Source organism: Lineus longissimus, chromosome 1 (genome assembly GCF_910592395.1).
Source record: "Lineus longissimus chromosome 1, tnLinLong1.2, whole genome shotgun sequence".
NCBI lineage: Eukaryota > Metazoa > Nemertea > Pilidiophora > Heteronemertea > Lineidae > Lineus > Lineus longissimus.
In genome coordinates, this window is record NC_088308.1 from 12,716,544 (window position 1) to 12,733,682 (window position 17,139).

The window sequence follows — 17,139 nt, forward strand, 5'->3', positions numbered from 1 at the left end:
TGACACCATGGTTGCTCAGGCACAGTCTAATCGCCTGATGGAGTCAGTCTCGACTCCCCAGGCCGCCCCCGTCTGTGTTCCTATTCACAGGCCGCGGGCAGGGGACAACAGGTGGGGTCTCGACGCCCCCGAGGTTCGTCGGCTCCTCGTGAGCCCTCGTCCTTGCGTGGCTCCTCCTCCTTTCGTCCCCAAGGGCAGGCAGAAGCTGCGGCTCCCTCTCGCCGCTCCAATAAGCGCCACCACTCCTCAGGCAGGGGCGGGGGCGGCGGGCAGCCCAAGCGTCCCTTCCAAGAGAAGGGTCGCGGGGGCAAGTGCAAGTGACTCTTTAGTCCTTCCTCCTGCGCCTCCAGGTGGCGCCCCCACAGTTGGCTTCGTGGGTGGCAGACTTTTGGGACCGGTGGTGTCAAAAAGACTCCCCCGTGCCGGATATGCTCCGACACGGTGTCCGATTGGACTTTTCCCGTCCCCCCCTATGACGTCGACTCCCACCCCGCTGTCCCCGCCAGTAGACCCCGTCAGGGCGTTTACCCTTCGATCGGAGGTCCTGTCTCTTCTTAAGATGCAGGCAGTGAGGCTGGTGGACAACCATTCCTCCCCGGGCTTTTACAGCCACGTCTTCTTGGTCCCCAAGAAGTCGGGGAAGTGGAGACTGGTCATCGACCTGTCCACCTTGAATCGGTTCTTTCGGGTCCCCAGCTTCAAGATGGAGACAACCAGGTCAGTAGCGGTCGCGGTGCAGCCCAACGATTGGGCTATCTCTCTGGACCTTCAGGACGCGTATTTACATGTCCTGGTCCATCCAGAGTTTCAGCCCTTCCTTCGTTTTTTCTTCGAAGGAAAGGTTTATCAGTTTCAGGCCTTTCCTTTCGGCCTGGCTTCTGCTCCGCTGATTTTCACAACAGTCATCAGGGCGTTTGCCGTGCCTTTTCATGCCATGGGCTTAAAGCTCCATTGCTATCTCGACGACTGGCTGCTACGGCACCAGGCTCATCGCCCTCTGGGAAAGCAGGCAAAGTTTCTGCTCGTCACAACCGGACAAGGCAGGGTGGTTGTTAAATTGGGACAAATCCGAGCTGGACGCAGCTCAGGATTATGTGTTCGTGGGGGTGCGATTTCGCACACGAGAGGGCCTGATGTCCCCCTCCGGACCGAATTCTCAAGATTCGCTCCTTGGTCGGGATTTTTCGCCGTCAGGACAGCGCCACAGCCCAACAGTTTCTGTCGCTGCTGGGGCTGCTCAATTCGACAGCGGACCAGGTTCCTTTCGGCCGCCTGTATATGCGCCCACTCCAGCTCCTCCTGCTGTCGAGTTGGCGTCCATTCACGGACTCCCTCGACCAGCGGATATTTATCCCGGGGTCTCTCCTGAGGGAGGTGTGGAGTTTCTGGGGTTCGGAGACGGAGCTCCTCCGCGGAGTGCAGCTCAGCCCTCCGTCGCCCCAGATGTCCCTGTTCACGGACGCCTCCCTTTATGGTTGGGGCGCCCATTTGAACGAAGGGGACCACCAAGGGCACGTGGTCAGAGGGGGATGCGCGTCTCTCGATCAATATCCTCAAGATGCAGGCTGTCATCCTGGCCGTGAGGGCCTTCACGTCTCATCTGAGGGGTCACAGGGTTTCTCTTTTCTCCGACAATTCGACGGTGGTCGCTTATATTCGGAGACGGGGGGACGAGATCCGACACATTGTGCCGTCTCACTTGGGAGCTCCTGCAGCTTTATCGCCACTTGGATATCCAGCTCCTCCCCCGTCACATCCCCGGCAAGAGAAATATCTTGGCCGACGCCCTTTCCAGGTCGGACCGTCTGGTCCAGACAGAGTGGACCCTCCATCGCGAGGTGGATTTTCTCTCCTGCTGGCTGTCTTGTCCTCCCTCCTTTTTAAGCGGGGGGGGGGGATGTTCTATAGACTGTCGCCGGGTCTTCGGCCCGCGCGTTTGCCCCGTCCAGCTGTCCTAGGGTTCAGCCGCCTAGGACTTTTGAGAGTTAGTCAGTGAGGCCGCTCCATGTTATTCTGGGGCGTGCTCTCCTTCTTGTAAAAAAAGAAGTTTTTTTCCACATTGTGTCTCTTGACGATATGTGCTGAGCTTATACCGTGTTGAGGTGGTTTTGTCCCCGTCTAGGAGGGGATGGGTTTTCCCAGTTATGCTTCCCTTTGTTGTCAAAGGGCCTGTTGACCTCTAGCCCGGGTTTTCCCCAAGCATTCTTTTTCTGGGTCCCCTGGTCTCACCCGTTGGGTTCTGCTGCGCAGCTTGGAGACAGTTCACTTCACTACATGGTAAGTCACCGTTTACCCTCCTTCCTTTGGTTGTTGGTATTCGATGCAAAAGTCTGACCTGGGTAGAGTATGAACGACATAAAATTTCCATTTCCTGTGGAAATGTCATTTTATTAGTTCATACCTACCCAGGTCAGACTACCCGCCCTGCCTGTCCCCACAGCAACGGGACTTACTCGGTGCGCTCGAGTAATAAGTACTTGTGATGGCGGCTCACACGAGGCAGAGGCTGTATAGGGGCGCCGCCTAGGTGTAGCTAAGCGAACTAGCTAAGAGATTTCTATTATAAATAGATTATTTCTTCCTCGGGTGTGTCCGAATGGAGTACACATGCAAAAGTCTGACCTGGGTAGGTATGAACTAATAAAATGACATTTCCACAGGAAATGGAAATTCAGTTCAAGTTCCTTTAGGTCATGACTAGCACTAGCACGCACGGTTTCTAGATGTTTCTGAATATTCAATTTGCGTGTTTCAAGTTCAATCTGTTTTGTCTCCAGTTCAGCACATTTTGTCTCATAACGAAGGCGCAGCTCAGCTTTCTTTAATTCAATGGAATTAGTTCGATTACTGGATGACGAGTGTTCACGGGGTTGACTACCGTCCAGACCTGCCAGTGTGTCAGGTTCGTCAAATTCATTGTCTATTTGTATACGGACGTCCTTCTTTCGAGGACCATCCAGGCGGTGTCAAGGGCGTTAGCTGTTGGGCGTATCTGACGACCATACCGAGTTTTATGAGTAGCCATGTGTACTATTTAACTATACTCACCTGCCACGCCCTGCGCTGAAGCTTGAGGAGCGGTGTCCGTATATCGTACCAACTGGTTTCCTAATACTACGAATTGTATACTGTAGCCGTCAAGGCCAGAAAAGTTCGCACGACCCGTAATTCCTTTTTAATGTGTGGTAAACTGTAAGAAAACCATTTATTTTTTAATCATTAACAGGTATAATGTACAGGTATTTGCTAAATGAAATAAGAGAAAAATGAACAGAATATAATTTGAGAAATACAAGTTTAAATAACTCGCCAATTCGTGGCTAGTTTACTGGGTAAAAAATACACCGCTCCAAGGGCATGGCAGAAGACTAACTAAAATAGGTTCCCTCATGTGCACTCACACCTCAGGCCCAGGTTAATTATATAAGCTATATCATTAGGCCTACTATTATTACAGCAAGTCAGAAATTCCACAAGGGCTATATCTCATGCCTGATGCGCGTAGTTCACTAAGCCAACTTTACTATCATGTCACTTTCAGCGTTTGTGGGCTGAGGGGTTATGCTCGCATTGCGATTCTATTTTTTCTCATTGGTTATCTATAAAATTCAAAAATTCAAATTCATTATTGAAATAAAAATGGACTGGTCTACTCCTCCCTCCTCCCGTAGGATGGGGGGGGGGGGTGAGGTTGCGTGCCGAAGTTAAACATTTTACATGCATTTTTTTATCAGCTCTATCTTTTGACACTGGTTTTGAGTCCATATCCTCTTCATCAAAAGATTGATTGGATACCTTAAAAACTAAATAAATGGTAAATGTGAACGGATTGTGACAGAAAGATGCTCATAACTCCTCCATTGTTGGATTCACGGAAAACCTTGTAAATTTGGATAAAATGCATGATTAATCTATTCATGCTGGATCATGGTAGACATGTTTGTCATGAATGATTAAAAAAAGGGTACTGGTCTACCCCTTGTCCCCCCCAAAAAAAATCACCTGAGCGCTAGGCCCCTGGGTCCCTAGTTTTCTATGGTCCTGACTAATAAAGGAGGAAGGATAGGTCAATATCCTCATGTTTCTCATGGTGGGCTGTGTGTCTGTGCATGTCCATACCACTACATGGCTCCCAAATGGCTAGGTGGATTATCACAATGTTTTTCTCTGTTAAAAATGCACAGCTACCTCATCAATACAAAGCCTTTAGAATCGCCCATATATTCACTTGGCCTATGCAGTTCGGGACTATTTGTGGTGGCCATTGCCATCTCTGTTGTACTTTATTTGTTTTTCTTCTTCATGTATTTGTCTAGGCAGCAGAGTGTGAAGGATGTTTTAGAGGAGAAAGGTAAAGAGCTGGTGATATCAGGGGAGGTATTGATTGAAGAAGAAAAAGTGGAAACCGGCAAGGTAAACAAAATGAAGAAAGGAAATGTTTGAGCCTACTCACAAACCATAAATTGACCATTTAGGTTATGGTTACACTCAAAGGTGAATTCGGCTCTGGTCTTGGGTCGCACGGATCAGTTCTGTGTTGAGAAGCTACATTCTGGCCAAATATCAATCAAGATGAAAATGTCTATAAAACCACAAAAATTGAGACATTATTATCTTACAAAGGGAGCAGTTGACAGTTAGGGTGTATCTATGCGTATCTTCCCGGTACAGTAGTTGGCACGTTTCGTTTCTATTTGAGCTAGAAGGTTCTAAATTTGTGAGGACATGTATCTAGGGACCCTCTATTCTACCCAAAAAATGTGTTCCGCTCGGACTTCACATGGCCGCCATCTTGGGTGTATCTAATAAGGTTAAATGATATATCATCCTGGTTTTTGATTTGACCTACTTTTCAAGGTCACAGAGGTCAAAGTTCACTAAATCACTGATTGGTGGCACGTTACGTTTCTATTCGAGCTAGAAGGTTCTAAACTTGTGAGGACATATATCTAGGGACCCTCTATTCTACCCCAAAAATGTGTCCCACTTCAAATATGGCCGACAGGAGTCTATCTTGAAAGTTCAACAAAGTCAGCTTGCAACCAAATTTCATGTGATTGTATATCTATGTACTCTCCAAAAGATCCCTGATTTTCAGTTGAATCCATCTACCAATATGGCCGCCAGGTGGCCATCTTGAAAATTGAATAAAGTCCTATTACCCCGAAAGAATTCAGGAAATGTGCTTTATGGTGTACTAATTTCGTTTATGGCTGCTAAATTTTGAGGACTTTATACCTGACTTAAACCTGGTGGATGCTGTTTAGGAGGACTGTTAACTGAACAAAGACAGGCAGATCCACACTCATGTACTTGTAAGTATTGAGAAAATCAATGACGCAATTCAAAGAATACATTTTTGGATGTCAAAATTATCCTTAAAAAAAGAAATAAATTGCAATAAACATACAAAACGAGCACACATGAATTTTGGCGAAAACCACAACGTTTGTCAACAAACGTTCTATTTTACAATTCGGCATTCTCAAGAGGCCTTTCAGCGCCAAATTTTCCACTTTGATGTGATCCCCAGCAGAATTTCCTGGCGAAAATCCTGGAATTTAACCTTTGTATGATTAAAAAATTTGATACAAAAAAGTGCTCAAGCCTCATTTCGATGAATGTAAAAGTTGTTAGTTGTGATGTAAACATAGAAAATAAACTTGTGAAAAATGTGCTGTGCAACATTCTGACCATTACTAGCGATTTCGGACCATTTTTTTTACCAACGTATCCTATCAATATTGGTATCAAAAGAAAGGGTAGTCAAAAACCATGCACATATCTGAAAACCTTTTTGAAAAATTCCTTCAAATAAAAGAGTTGTGATCATTTTAAGTCTAAGCACTTCATGCACCTTTCTGGAACATCCTGAAACTTGCAATCAAATAAGATAGTATAACCAAGAATAATTTGGACCGCCAAAATAACTCACCTGAAGTAAAGACATAACAAGCATGCCCTATAATATTGTTAAAATTTAGGTTTCTTACCGAAAAACTGCCAAAAATGTACCTATTTCAGTGGCAGTGCAAAGATGATTGACTGGACCCTAGAGTAGATCCTCCCTAATAAGGACACCATTGGGACTGTCATATTATGATGTCCTTGATATGAGGTGACCTGATTATAAAGGTTACATTGAATGGAAAAAGCCAATTTCGGACCAAAACTAGTGTCCTTAATAGAGAGGTGTCTGCTAAGGGGAGTTCCACTGTTATACAGCACCTTCGAGCATAAATTGAGTTTTAGTACAACTAAAACACTTCATGTCAATAATACTCTCATCTCAATACACCCAATAGACAAACGCATGTTAATGTTTACAAAGCTAACCCACTTCCAGTTTACTTCCAAGTTGGGAATTCTCCTTGTGCTCCTTCGTGAAGCTTCCTAGAAAATAAACTTTGGTACCAGCCTGAAAAGTAGTGTACCTACAACGCTGAATAACCAGTATAATTGTATGCAATCTAAAAGTTACCCTGGATAGTTCAAAGTATGAAAAACGGCAACTCCATACTCAAATTTACATACAAATCACGGATAAATCTCGCATACCATCAATTCACCCCCCAATAATGCGAGATTTCACAGGAAGCTAGAAAAAAGAAATCCAAAAGATCTCGAACATATCAGTTTTAAATCTGCCTAAAATACTACCTTTTATCAGTCATCTATGCAACAACTGACCAAAAATGAAAAGAATGATAATCATTATATTATATTCTTGCATTATTTCCCAACCGGATGATGTTATCTGTTAGTTGAAGCAGAAAATGTACATGTGAGATTTACAGATGTCCAGAGTCAAATCCAAGATGAGGACATTGGTCTGAAATTGCTGCTATCACTGTCACATTCACTACTCAAGTCCATAGGATGAGCACCGGCGGATGGGGTTACCCTCTCCCTCACTTTCAGACTGAGCATCTTGTTTATCACCCTTTATACCAGGCTGTAGGCAAACTCTTTGATTAGGTAAGAATAAGTCAAATTACCATAAAATTCTTCCTCAGAATCGCTATCTGCTATTATTGCAACAACTTCATCTAAACTAATAGTTCTTCTGGATGCCATTTTGATGTTTCACTTCAAAATTTTCACAAATAGATTTGATAAATAGTAAACAAATTTCTACAGCAGCCTGGCTTGAAATTTGTGTCCGGCATTGGCCTTGACCTTGCAGTATGCTATACTGCTGACGAAAATCAACAGGAGAGCCCTATATATTTCTTTGCAAAAGAGAATAAAAATGACCTTGAGGCAGAATAGAACTCAAACGTGGTGTTTTTCGCCTAAATTCATGTGTGCACCTTTTATATGTGTGCAGCTTTTTTATGTTTATCTATTTCATTTGAGGATAACTTTGGCGTGTTCTTTGAATTGCGTCATTGATTTTTGTAATACTTCCATGATTGCTGACCTGCCTTTCTTTTTTGGTTCTCGAAGGGGTGAAAGGTAAATGGGCGAATTGTTGATGGTCCTCAAGCTGCCTCGATGGCCTGGTGGATACACCCTCTGCCTATCACACGGTAGACCCGAGTCTACCATACTGATTTAGGGTAACTTGGTGGTTAAACCACTAAAAGTGAGGTGCATATGATATCTTATTGTCAAAGGTATCAGATGGACACAGGTATTTTACCACTGTGTGCATGCTTGCTGCTATTTTCGAGATGCACACATATTCCCAGGTATCATCCAGGCCATGCTGCTAAATTTGATGGCCTGCCTTGGATACACAATATTAAGATAAGACTTTCGGTCCGCCGTCCTTCAACAGTGGTGGGCAAAAGTTAATATAACCTCCATGTCTCATTTCATCTACCACCAAATCATTCCCAGGTGAGCACAATGTCCCCAGAACATTTCATTTTGAAATTGTTTGAAAAAAGCCCAGTGCCCATGCATTTGTTCACATATCGTTAACCCTTTGAACCCTGCAGGCCGCTGAGCCCCACCCTAATGGCCGCTAAAGCAGCCTGGCATGCATGAGGGGACCACAACTTCCCGAGCATGATTGCGATTATTTTGGTTTCGCAATTAGATGGTAGATGTCATCCCTTAACCCTTGGAGATCGCTAGCAACAACCAATGATAGGTTAAAGGCTCTAGATTTTGAGTTCTGAAAACAGCAACAAGTTGGTTGGTCATAAGCAATACAATGCATTTAGTAAGAAGCAGGATTTCCGTGTGTTTCAATGATGAATCACATGTAATAGTTTTCATTTAAAGCATGTGTTCAAAAGGGGGATCAATTGTAGAGTCGTTAGAGCACCGGGCTCACAACCAGGAGGTCATACGTTCGATGCTCGGACTGATCAGCACTGTTTGATCTTTGTGTCCTTGGTCAGGGCACTTAACCCTACCAGGTACTTGCTTCTCTCCACCCAGGAGTAAACGGGTACCAGGCTTGCCTAGGAGGTTAACCTGCGATAGACCAGCATCCTATCCAGGGGGTAATACTCCTAGTCACTTAATGCTGGGGAATCAGAGATAAGCTCTGGCCGGATGAGCTGTTTGCGGCTCGGGCAATGGACCAGCCATCTTTAACTTTAACGAACATGTGAGTCCGATGCACTTCTAAAAACGGTACCTACCGGCCCATAATTAAACCTTTTCATGTTGGGGATCTGCTGGAAAAACTGTTTGCTGCTATCTTATGGCCAGTTTCACATCAGTTTTGTATAAAATGCGAAGCTTCCACACTGGGCTCGGATTCATTGGAAATTGGCACCGACCGAACGTAGCCAGTTACTTGACAAATTCCTGAAGGAAATTGTCAAAGTTTTTGTTGTTGTATATACACTTTTCTGAAACAGTTTCTCTCTGGCTGCAGCTTCACCCAAACTGCTTTTTGTTTTTAGCGAAGCATCATTTTCAGGGGGAAGGGTAATTGCAATTTTGGCAGCTATTTTCATTTGTAAACATTCTGTGCAACACTATTAAGATGGGCGAGACAGGTCTTTTACACATAGGCCTATTACATGTAAGATTGGCCCTTTGTATAGGGGGAGGGGTTCACCAGATGTTCAGTATTTCTCCTAGAGTCCTGTCTAGTCATTGAAAACTTTTTATTCGAGTTAAGATAATCATGCATTAGTATTTGTTATGTATGGACAGTTTTCAGATTTCTGCAGCATATAAAAATGTTCGAATCATCCTTTTAATACCCCCACGACTAGATATTCAAGCATATGTAAAATGAACCTCAAATTTACAATCATTTTCCTGACTTCAGTGCATGCGTACTTAAAGGGAAGCTATGGGAATGATTCCCCATTTGACCAACAGTTACAACCTTAACATCTACGTAAACTGCGTATTCTTAAAAACAACTGTGGCTCTTGGTTTTATAAATAAACAAACATTAATGAGTGAAATAGATTATTTTAATTGCTTATTTTTGAATCGAGTATGCCGCCATCTTGGTGGATTTTAATCTGGTCTCTCCTCCAAACGAAGAGTCAATGACGTCATGGATGCAGCCATTGTGACAATCAGCTGTTCGAACAATGGCGAATGCTTGGAATGACAGATGACAGTTCTTCAATTTCTTCGGGTTCTTCGTCGACGTCCGGCGATGAATCCTTCGATTACAACCGTGCATCAGCAGAAGAACGAGCAGGTGTAGTTCCCTATGCGTTTGAGCCAAGGTACCAGGGCAGAAAAAGGTCTGAAAACTTAGTGGAAACGAGTAGTACTCGCCTTGATGAAAAAACTGCATCCATGACCATGACGTCATTCGCCCGGGAGATTTGAACAAACATGGCTACCCCCACAAACTGCTTATTAAATACGATTTTCTGTACTATCTAGGAATATTCATCATATCCTTGGTGTAGAGTATTGGTTTGTCATGTAACTTGGTATGTATTTGTTTAAAAAAATATTTGGTTTTGCTGCATCAATTTATTCCCATAGCTTCCCTTTAAGGGATGTGTCGTAATATGATGATTCTGGTTCTGCTGCAGGTTAAGCTGTCAGTCTACATGAAGTATTTTAGTGCACTCCAGTGGAAGCTGTTCATACCATTCCTCCTCTGTTTTGTCTGTGCTAAGGGGGCCGAAATCTATTCCAACATTTGGCTGGCCACTTGGACAAACTACACATCAACCTTGAATTCAAGTGCAACCAATCATAGTGACATACAAGCAAAAAACAACTATTACCTTGGCATGTTTGGGGGCATCGGGGCAGGAGAAGGTAAGACATATATTTCTTTGCATGTACCATTCAAGCCCTTACTTCTGCACTCAGGAATGAGCCCATATCAGATTCCTACCTTCATAGGCTCTCCAGGGGCCTGCAAGATACATTTGTGAAGGGGGAAGGTTAAGTCTGAAAACTCTTTGAAATAAGTTAAGAGCCCAAAAAATCACGAAGTTAGTCCTTTTGGGTAAAACACATGAACGCTCCTGACTGTAGGGTCATTTTGGGCTTAACTCTGACCCTACATTACAGTGGCTGTTGGTTAGCAGCAGAAGCCTTTTGATTTTGGGTTTGAAGTTCAAAGGTGAATGTCAGCTTGTTCGAAGGAAATGAAATTAGTATAGTAATAGTACTTATAATAAGCTTTTCCATAGTGCCTGTTTCAGATTACTTGGTTTCTGTTCACAAATGCTTTGTGATTATTGTACACCCAGCCTCCATCAAAGAAAGCTTTCTGGGGTTTCAAAGAGTGGGCACAAAGCACTCGATAAAGGAACGAAGTACCTGTCGGGGAGTAAAATTCTTTTGCATATGATCTTTTAATAAATACAGTTTTGTCTTTTCTTTGTTTTTTCAGCTGTCTTTGTTGTGATCTGCTACTTCATCTATGCGTGTGCCTCTGTTCGAGCTTCATTCAGCCTTCATTCCAGTATGTTGGATAACATCCTCAAAGCACCAATGGCATTCTTCGATACAACACCTGTAGGGCGTATTGTAAATCGCTTCTCACGGGATATGGATACAATTGATACCGAGATTCCAAACACATTTTCAAGTTTGATCGACTGCATGTTGTGCGTGGTGAGCACAATTGTCGTAATATCCTACAGCACCCCTATATTTCTAGCAATGCTATTGCCTTTGAGCATCCTATACTATCTCATCCAGGTAAGTTGGAGAATAAACCCTTACTACAAATTATTTTGTCAGTCATTGTTGTCCATAAAAATTGTTTTGCTCGGGGTGAGTACTTTAAATTCAGTACAAATAGAACCCGGCAGAAGACAACCTTTGACAGCAAATGTTGGTCTAATCCGATTCTTGACTTGGTAATTAAAGGGCAAAAACTCCAAATTTTGATCGTAGGTATCTCTCATGATAAGGATACATATATTGAGCCATCGCGGGGAGCGGGCTGGCACAAAGGTTGAGCATTGGCATTGTGATCGGGAGGTCCCAGGTTCAATATCCGGCCGGTGCCCCTCTTAACTGGCCTGAAACGTCCTTTGGGATGCGCTAGATTGTGGCTGCCCCTTGATTTACCAGAAAGGTATCTGGATCGGCTGGGAAATAATACCTGCGATTGTTAAGCACTTTGAGACATGAGTATATATTACAGTGAAAAGCGCTCTTTGAAAACTCACTATTATTGTTATCATCATATTCATTTTACATGATTATGAAACCCAGCTTTATGGCTCACCTGAGGGGAATCTATACAACACCACTGTGTCCGTCTTCCATCATGATCGTGGTTGCCTGTATCCTGGTTTCACCTGACTCCATATGTCATGTTACCGCGGACACCGAATTTTGGTCCGATCTGATTCTTGACTTGGCCACCTGGGTGGAAACCTTAAAAGTGTTATATCTCTTATGAGTGACTCGTTTTCAATGAAATGTTTATGGTAGGTTCTCCTAGTAAGGATACATCACATATCATACAGGTCTTTGATTTGAGATAATCAATGTCACAGAGATCAAATGGCAAATTTGGTACACATGACTCCCTACATCATATAACCTCTGACACAGAATTTAGTTTTGGCCACCAGGGGACCAAAGCTAAAAAAGGTAAAAGTTTTATGGTAGGTTCTCCTAGTGAGGATACATCACATATCCTACGGGTTTTTGATTTGACTTAAGTGTCAAGGTCACAGAGGTCATACGGTGTGAATTGTCTGTTTGAGTGTAACTATGGCACGTTTCTGAACTGCTAAAGCTATGAACTTGACATTTTGTACAGATGACTCCCTGTGTCAGGTAACCACTGAAAACGAATTTCTGTCCGATCTGATTCTTGTGACTTGGCCACCAGGGAACCTAAAGTGGAAACCTATAAAGTGTGATATCGCTCTTATGAGTGACTCCTTTTCGATAAAATTTTTATTGTAGGTTCTCCTAGCAAGGATACATCACATGTCTTACAGGTTATTCATTTGACCTAGTTTTCAAGGTCACAGAGGTCAAATGGCGTAAATTGGTTGTTTTAGTGTAAAAATGGCACGTTGCCTATTAACCGCTAAAGCTATGAACTTAAAATTTTGTACACATGACTCCCCATGTCACCTTGGACACCGAATGTTGAGCTGATCTGGTGGCCAAAACTAAAAAGGTAAAAAGTGCAATATCTTGCTTATTAGTGACTTGTTTTCCATGATATTTTCATGGTAGGTACTCCAAGCAAAGATACATCACATGTCATACCGACTTTGGTCTGACCTAGATACTATACATTTTGAATGTTTCAGGATGAATTCATAATCACCAAATTTCTCTATGGTGAGCACAATGGACCGTGGCCGTTTCATTTGATTAGACCAACTCTTCAAGGTTACTAAGGTAAAATGACAGAGGCCATTTTTAGCTCACCTGGAGAGAGGTTAGCTTATCGTACGGCGCAGCATCCCTCCTCCGCCGTCGTTGGGGATGTCCCTCTGTAACCGCTGTGGCTATCAACTTGAAACATGGTACACATGTTCCCCTATATGTAGTAAAACCTGAGAGACCGAAATTTCGGTCTGGTTCGATTCCAAATTTTACCACCAGATGGCTAAAACCAAAAATGCATGTTCTATATCACCCTAACTAAGGGCTCGGTCATCACCAAATTTTATCAAAGGCACATGTAATCACGATACATTTCATGTCACACAGGTTTTTGATTGTAGCTACTTTTCTTGGTCTCACAGGTCAGATAGCGTAAATTTGCTGATGGTGGTATGTTTTCTAACTACTGGTGCTACGTTCTCTACACTGTTGGCCCACTGTAGGGGAGTCTATACAACACTTCTGTGTCTGTCGTCGTTGTCGTTGTATCCTGTTTCAAAACAAGTGGCACATTTCTTAAACACTAGAGCTATGAACTTGAAACTTTGTACACAGGACAATGAATTTCGGTGTGATCTGATTCTTGACTTGGCCAGCAGGGGGCCAGAATTGGAAACCTAAAAAGTGTGATATCTCTCTTATGATTTCAATAACAATTTTATGGTAGGTTCTCCTAGCAATCATATAGGTTTTTGATTTGACCTAATTTTCAAGGTCACAGCGGTAAAATGGTGTAAAGTGGCCATTTGATTGTAACTATGGCACATTTCTTAATCACTAAAGCTATGAACTTGAAATTTGGTACGCTTGACTCTTTACGTCATATAACCGCTGACTCTGAATTTCGGTCTGATCTTATTATCGACTAGGCAACAACGGCCAAAATTAAGAAGGTAAAAAACGCAATTTATCTCGCTTATTAGTGACTTGTTTTCGATGATATTTTTATGGTAGGTACTCCTAACCAGGATACATCACATACTGGTGAACTTTTAAAATGCAAAAGTAAGTTGGAGTTGTATTCTTCTCTTAAGATCAATTTTGGAAGAGAAAGGTATTTAGATTCAGTGGTTAACCCTAACTTTAGGAGAGGCACTTCAAAGGTTCATGTATCAGATCATAACTTTGATAATGAGTCTGGGAGAAGAAAAAATATCCCTAGGGAAAAACGGGTATGTTCATTGTGTACCTCAGGTGAGATAGAGTCGGAGTTTCATGTGATAATGGAATGTGCCAGGCATGATATGAAAGAAATTCGGGCTAATGCTCTGGAGGAAGTGAAATTAATTAATGGAATTTTTCGGGGGTTCGACAGTAAATAGATCTTTACATACTGTTTACTGGGTCATGACGTGAGTATGAGTCATACAGTAACAGCCTTTGAAAATTGTGAAATTAACAAATTAGGGAGGGGTATTGTTCGTGAGTTGTCTTCACTGTCTTCATTCCTTTTCGTAAAGATGCTTATTTTAATGATATTGTCGGACAAATAAACGGAAAAAGGCGGCTTTCACAATACGCTGATGTTCTCTCTATTTAACTTTTAAAAAATAATTCTACATTGGCCGTGACGGGCCGAAGACAACAATATCTTCTAAACATTCTCCCCTTTCTCGATATTTACGGATGAAATCCAGCGTCATATCGACAGTCCAAACAAAACATCTCTCGAGAGTACAAACTTATCTTACCGGTTTAACGGAGCGAACTATAACTCTCGTCCCTCGCCTGTCGTCTGTCGTCCGTATCCTGTGTGGCACGTTTCTTAACTGCTTGTGCTATGAACTTGAAACTTTGTACACATCATGACCTAGGTTACATGACCTCTGGCTGCGAATTTCGGTCCGGTCTGATTCCTCACCTGGCCACCAGGGGGCTAAAACCAAAAACTTAAAAAGTGCGATAAATCGTTTATTACTGATTTGTTTTTGCTAAAATTTTTATGGTAGGTACCCCTAATAATAGGTGTGCGTTGAGGGTAAACTTTCAAAGCCAAGTATGATCAAGTGTGGGGTACCTCAGGGTTCCATACTTGGTCCCCTGTTATTTTCCATCTATACTACACCTATCGGTGCTATCATCATGGCACATAGCATTTCTTACCACTTTTATGCCGATGACAGTCAGTTATACCTGGTTTTCACACTGCCTGAGCTCGGCCCCACATGTGACTTGATGTCAACCGGTGTTTTCGACCTCAACAAATGGTTGGTAAGAAACTTTCTCAAGTGTAATGGTGAAAAGACAGATCTATTGTTCATTGGTCCCAAGAAGCACATCGACGTGCTTAGGCTGCAATCAGTCCGCATCATTGACGCTGATGTGTATGCTTCTCTTTCAGCGAGAAACCTTGGTGTAGTTTTTGACAGTGAATTCACTTTCAAACAGCACATCAGTGCTTGTGTTAGGGCCTCATACTTTCATATCCGCAATATTGGAAAGATCCGCAGATATCTATCGGTCAACACCACCAGGCTCTATATTCAAGCCCTCATCACTTCTAGACTTGACTTCTGCAATTCCCTTCTTCTTGGCTTGCCTAAATCTACTGTCCGTCAACTGCAGTTAGTGCAAAACAACGCGGCTCGTCTTATTACCAAGTCTCGAAAGAGGTCACATATTACCCCAGTCCTCAAGTCTCTACATTGGCTCCCTGTTGAACAGCGTATCGCTTACAAGGTCCTCCTCCTTACTTTCAAATGTCTCCATGGTCTGGCCCCATCCTATCTCTCCGAGCTTATATCAATCTACACACCTAACCGTCCCCTTCGCTCCTCAGCTGAAACTCTCCTTCAACCTCCCAGAGCAAAGGTGCAATCAATAGGAACTAGAGCTTTTTCTATTGGTGCACCAAAAATGTGGAATAAACTTCCAGCAACTATCAGAAACATCCAAGACATTGTTCCTTTCAAACGTTCCTTGAAACATTTCCTCTTTTCTGAAGCCTTCATTAGCAGTGATGCAGCGCTTTGAGCGATCCTAATGGATCGGATACTGCGCTATACAAGACTCGTTATATATATAATAAGGATACATCACATATCATACAGGTCTTTGATTTAACGTACTTGTCAAGGTCACAGAGGTCAAACTCTCAAATTTCACCGATAGCGGCACGTTTTGTCTTTATTCATCCTATAGTCTTTAAATTTGGTATGTAGACACCTGTTATGTAGCTCTACATGTTGACAAAAAATCAGGTCGATGTGGCGTACTTTTCAAGGTCACAGAGGTCAAATGGTGTGAATTGGCCGTTTGTGTATAAATATGGCACGTTTCTTAACCACTAAAGCTATGAACTTTAAACTTGGTACACATGACTCACTAGGTCAGATGACCTGTGACACTGATATTCGGTCCGGTCTGATTCTTAACTTGGCCACCAGGGGGCCAAAAATCAAAAATTTGAATAGTGCCATATCTCGCTTATTACTGATTAGTTTTTGGTTAAAATTTATGGTAGATTCTCTTAGGGATCACATCCAAAGTCCGCACGCGATATTCGCCGGCAAAATTCACCCTACAGTATTTCGCCTGCGAAATCTGTCCAAAAATCGACCGGCGAATGCGAGGCAATAATATGTCAGATGCGAAATTCGCCCACAATCGCACCTATTCTTCGATTTCGCCCCAAAAATCGCTCCAGGTGATAATGGGGCGATTTTACAAAATTGGTGACTCTTGCATGATTGTCCGAGTTTCAGAACGATTTGCAATGACTTTCGTCTTGTAAAATGTTTTATTGGCGGAAAAGTGCAGTCACGTGATTTAAACAAATCGGGTCATACTTAACAGCGTCCACCAGGTTTAAACACATATATACATTAAAGCCATCAAAGTAAAATCTAATGGTCATAAACGAAATAAGCATGAAATTTTCAGGAAATGTGTTTTTTATGGTGTACGTATTACGCTTATGGCCACAAAATTTTATTTTGATGACTTTATACTCGACTTGAAACCTGGTGAACGCTGGTGGGCGCTGGTGGACGCTGTTTAGGATGACCGGATACTACAACGATCTTGATTGGTTGGCTGAGACTCGGAAACATAAGCCTAACTATGATTAGCTGTATGATTCGGTACATTCCGCCACAATCCTTCGGAATACATACCATAATACTAAGAACCTCAGACCTCTGTGCCAAATTTGTGTAGCTTCTCGTGGATAGATGTGATGTATATGATTACTGGAGTCAGGTTTACTGGGAATTCCAGTTTGTGTTTTTGTTCGGTCTGCTATCAGCTGATGTGGGAACTCGCCTACTACAACTGATCTATTATAAATATTTGCTTCGTTCCGATGGTTGGTGAGAGCGAATTAGGCGCGATTATTTTTTTCGCCTCCAATTTTTATTCAGTCTGAATTTTCGCCTG

The 17,139-nt window shown here is 42.8% G+C and overlaps 1 protein-coding gene across 5 annotated transcripts in view; it reads left to right on the forward strand.

Annotated features, from left to right (window-relative positions):
- The window catches only part of LOC135488430 (multidrug resistance-associated protein 1-like), a 312,354-nt gene that overhangs the window by 214,516 nt on the left and 80,699 nt on the right, over positions 1 to 17,139 (forward strand). For all 5 annotated transcript variants that reach the window (XR_010446979.1, XM_064773049.1, XM_064773066.1 and 2 more), the window contains 3 exons: positions 4,317 to 4,413; positions 9,975 to 10,206; positions 10,790 to 11,100. Coding sequence is in view for 4 of the 5 variants with exons in the window: in XM_064773049.1 (XP_064629119.1) it covers positions 4,317 to 4,413; positions 9,975 to 10,206; positions 10,790 to 11,100 (640 nt within the window). In the remaining variant the exon portion in view is untranslated. The remainder of the gene's footprint in view (positions 1 to 4,316; positions 4,414 to 9,974; positions 10,207 to 10,789; positions 11,101 to 17,139) is intronic.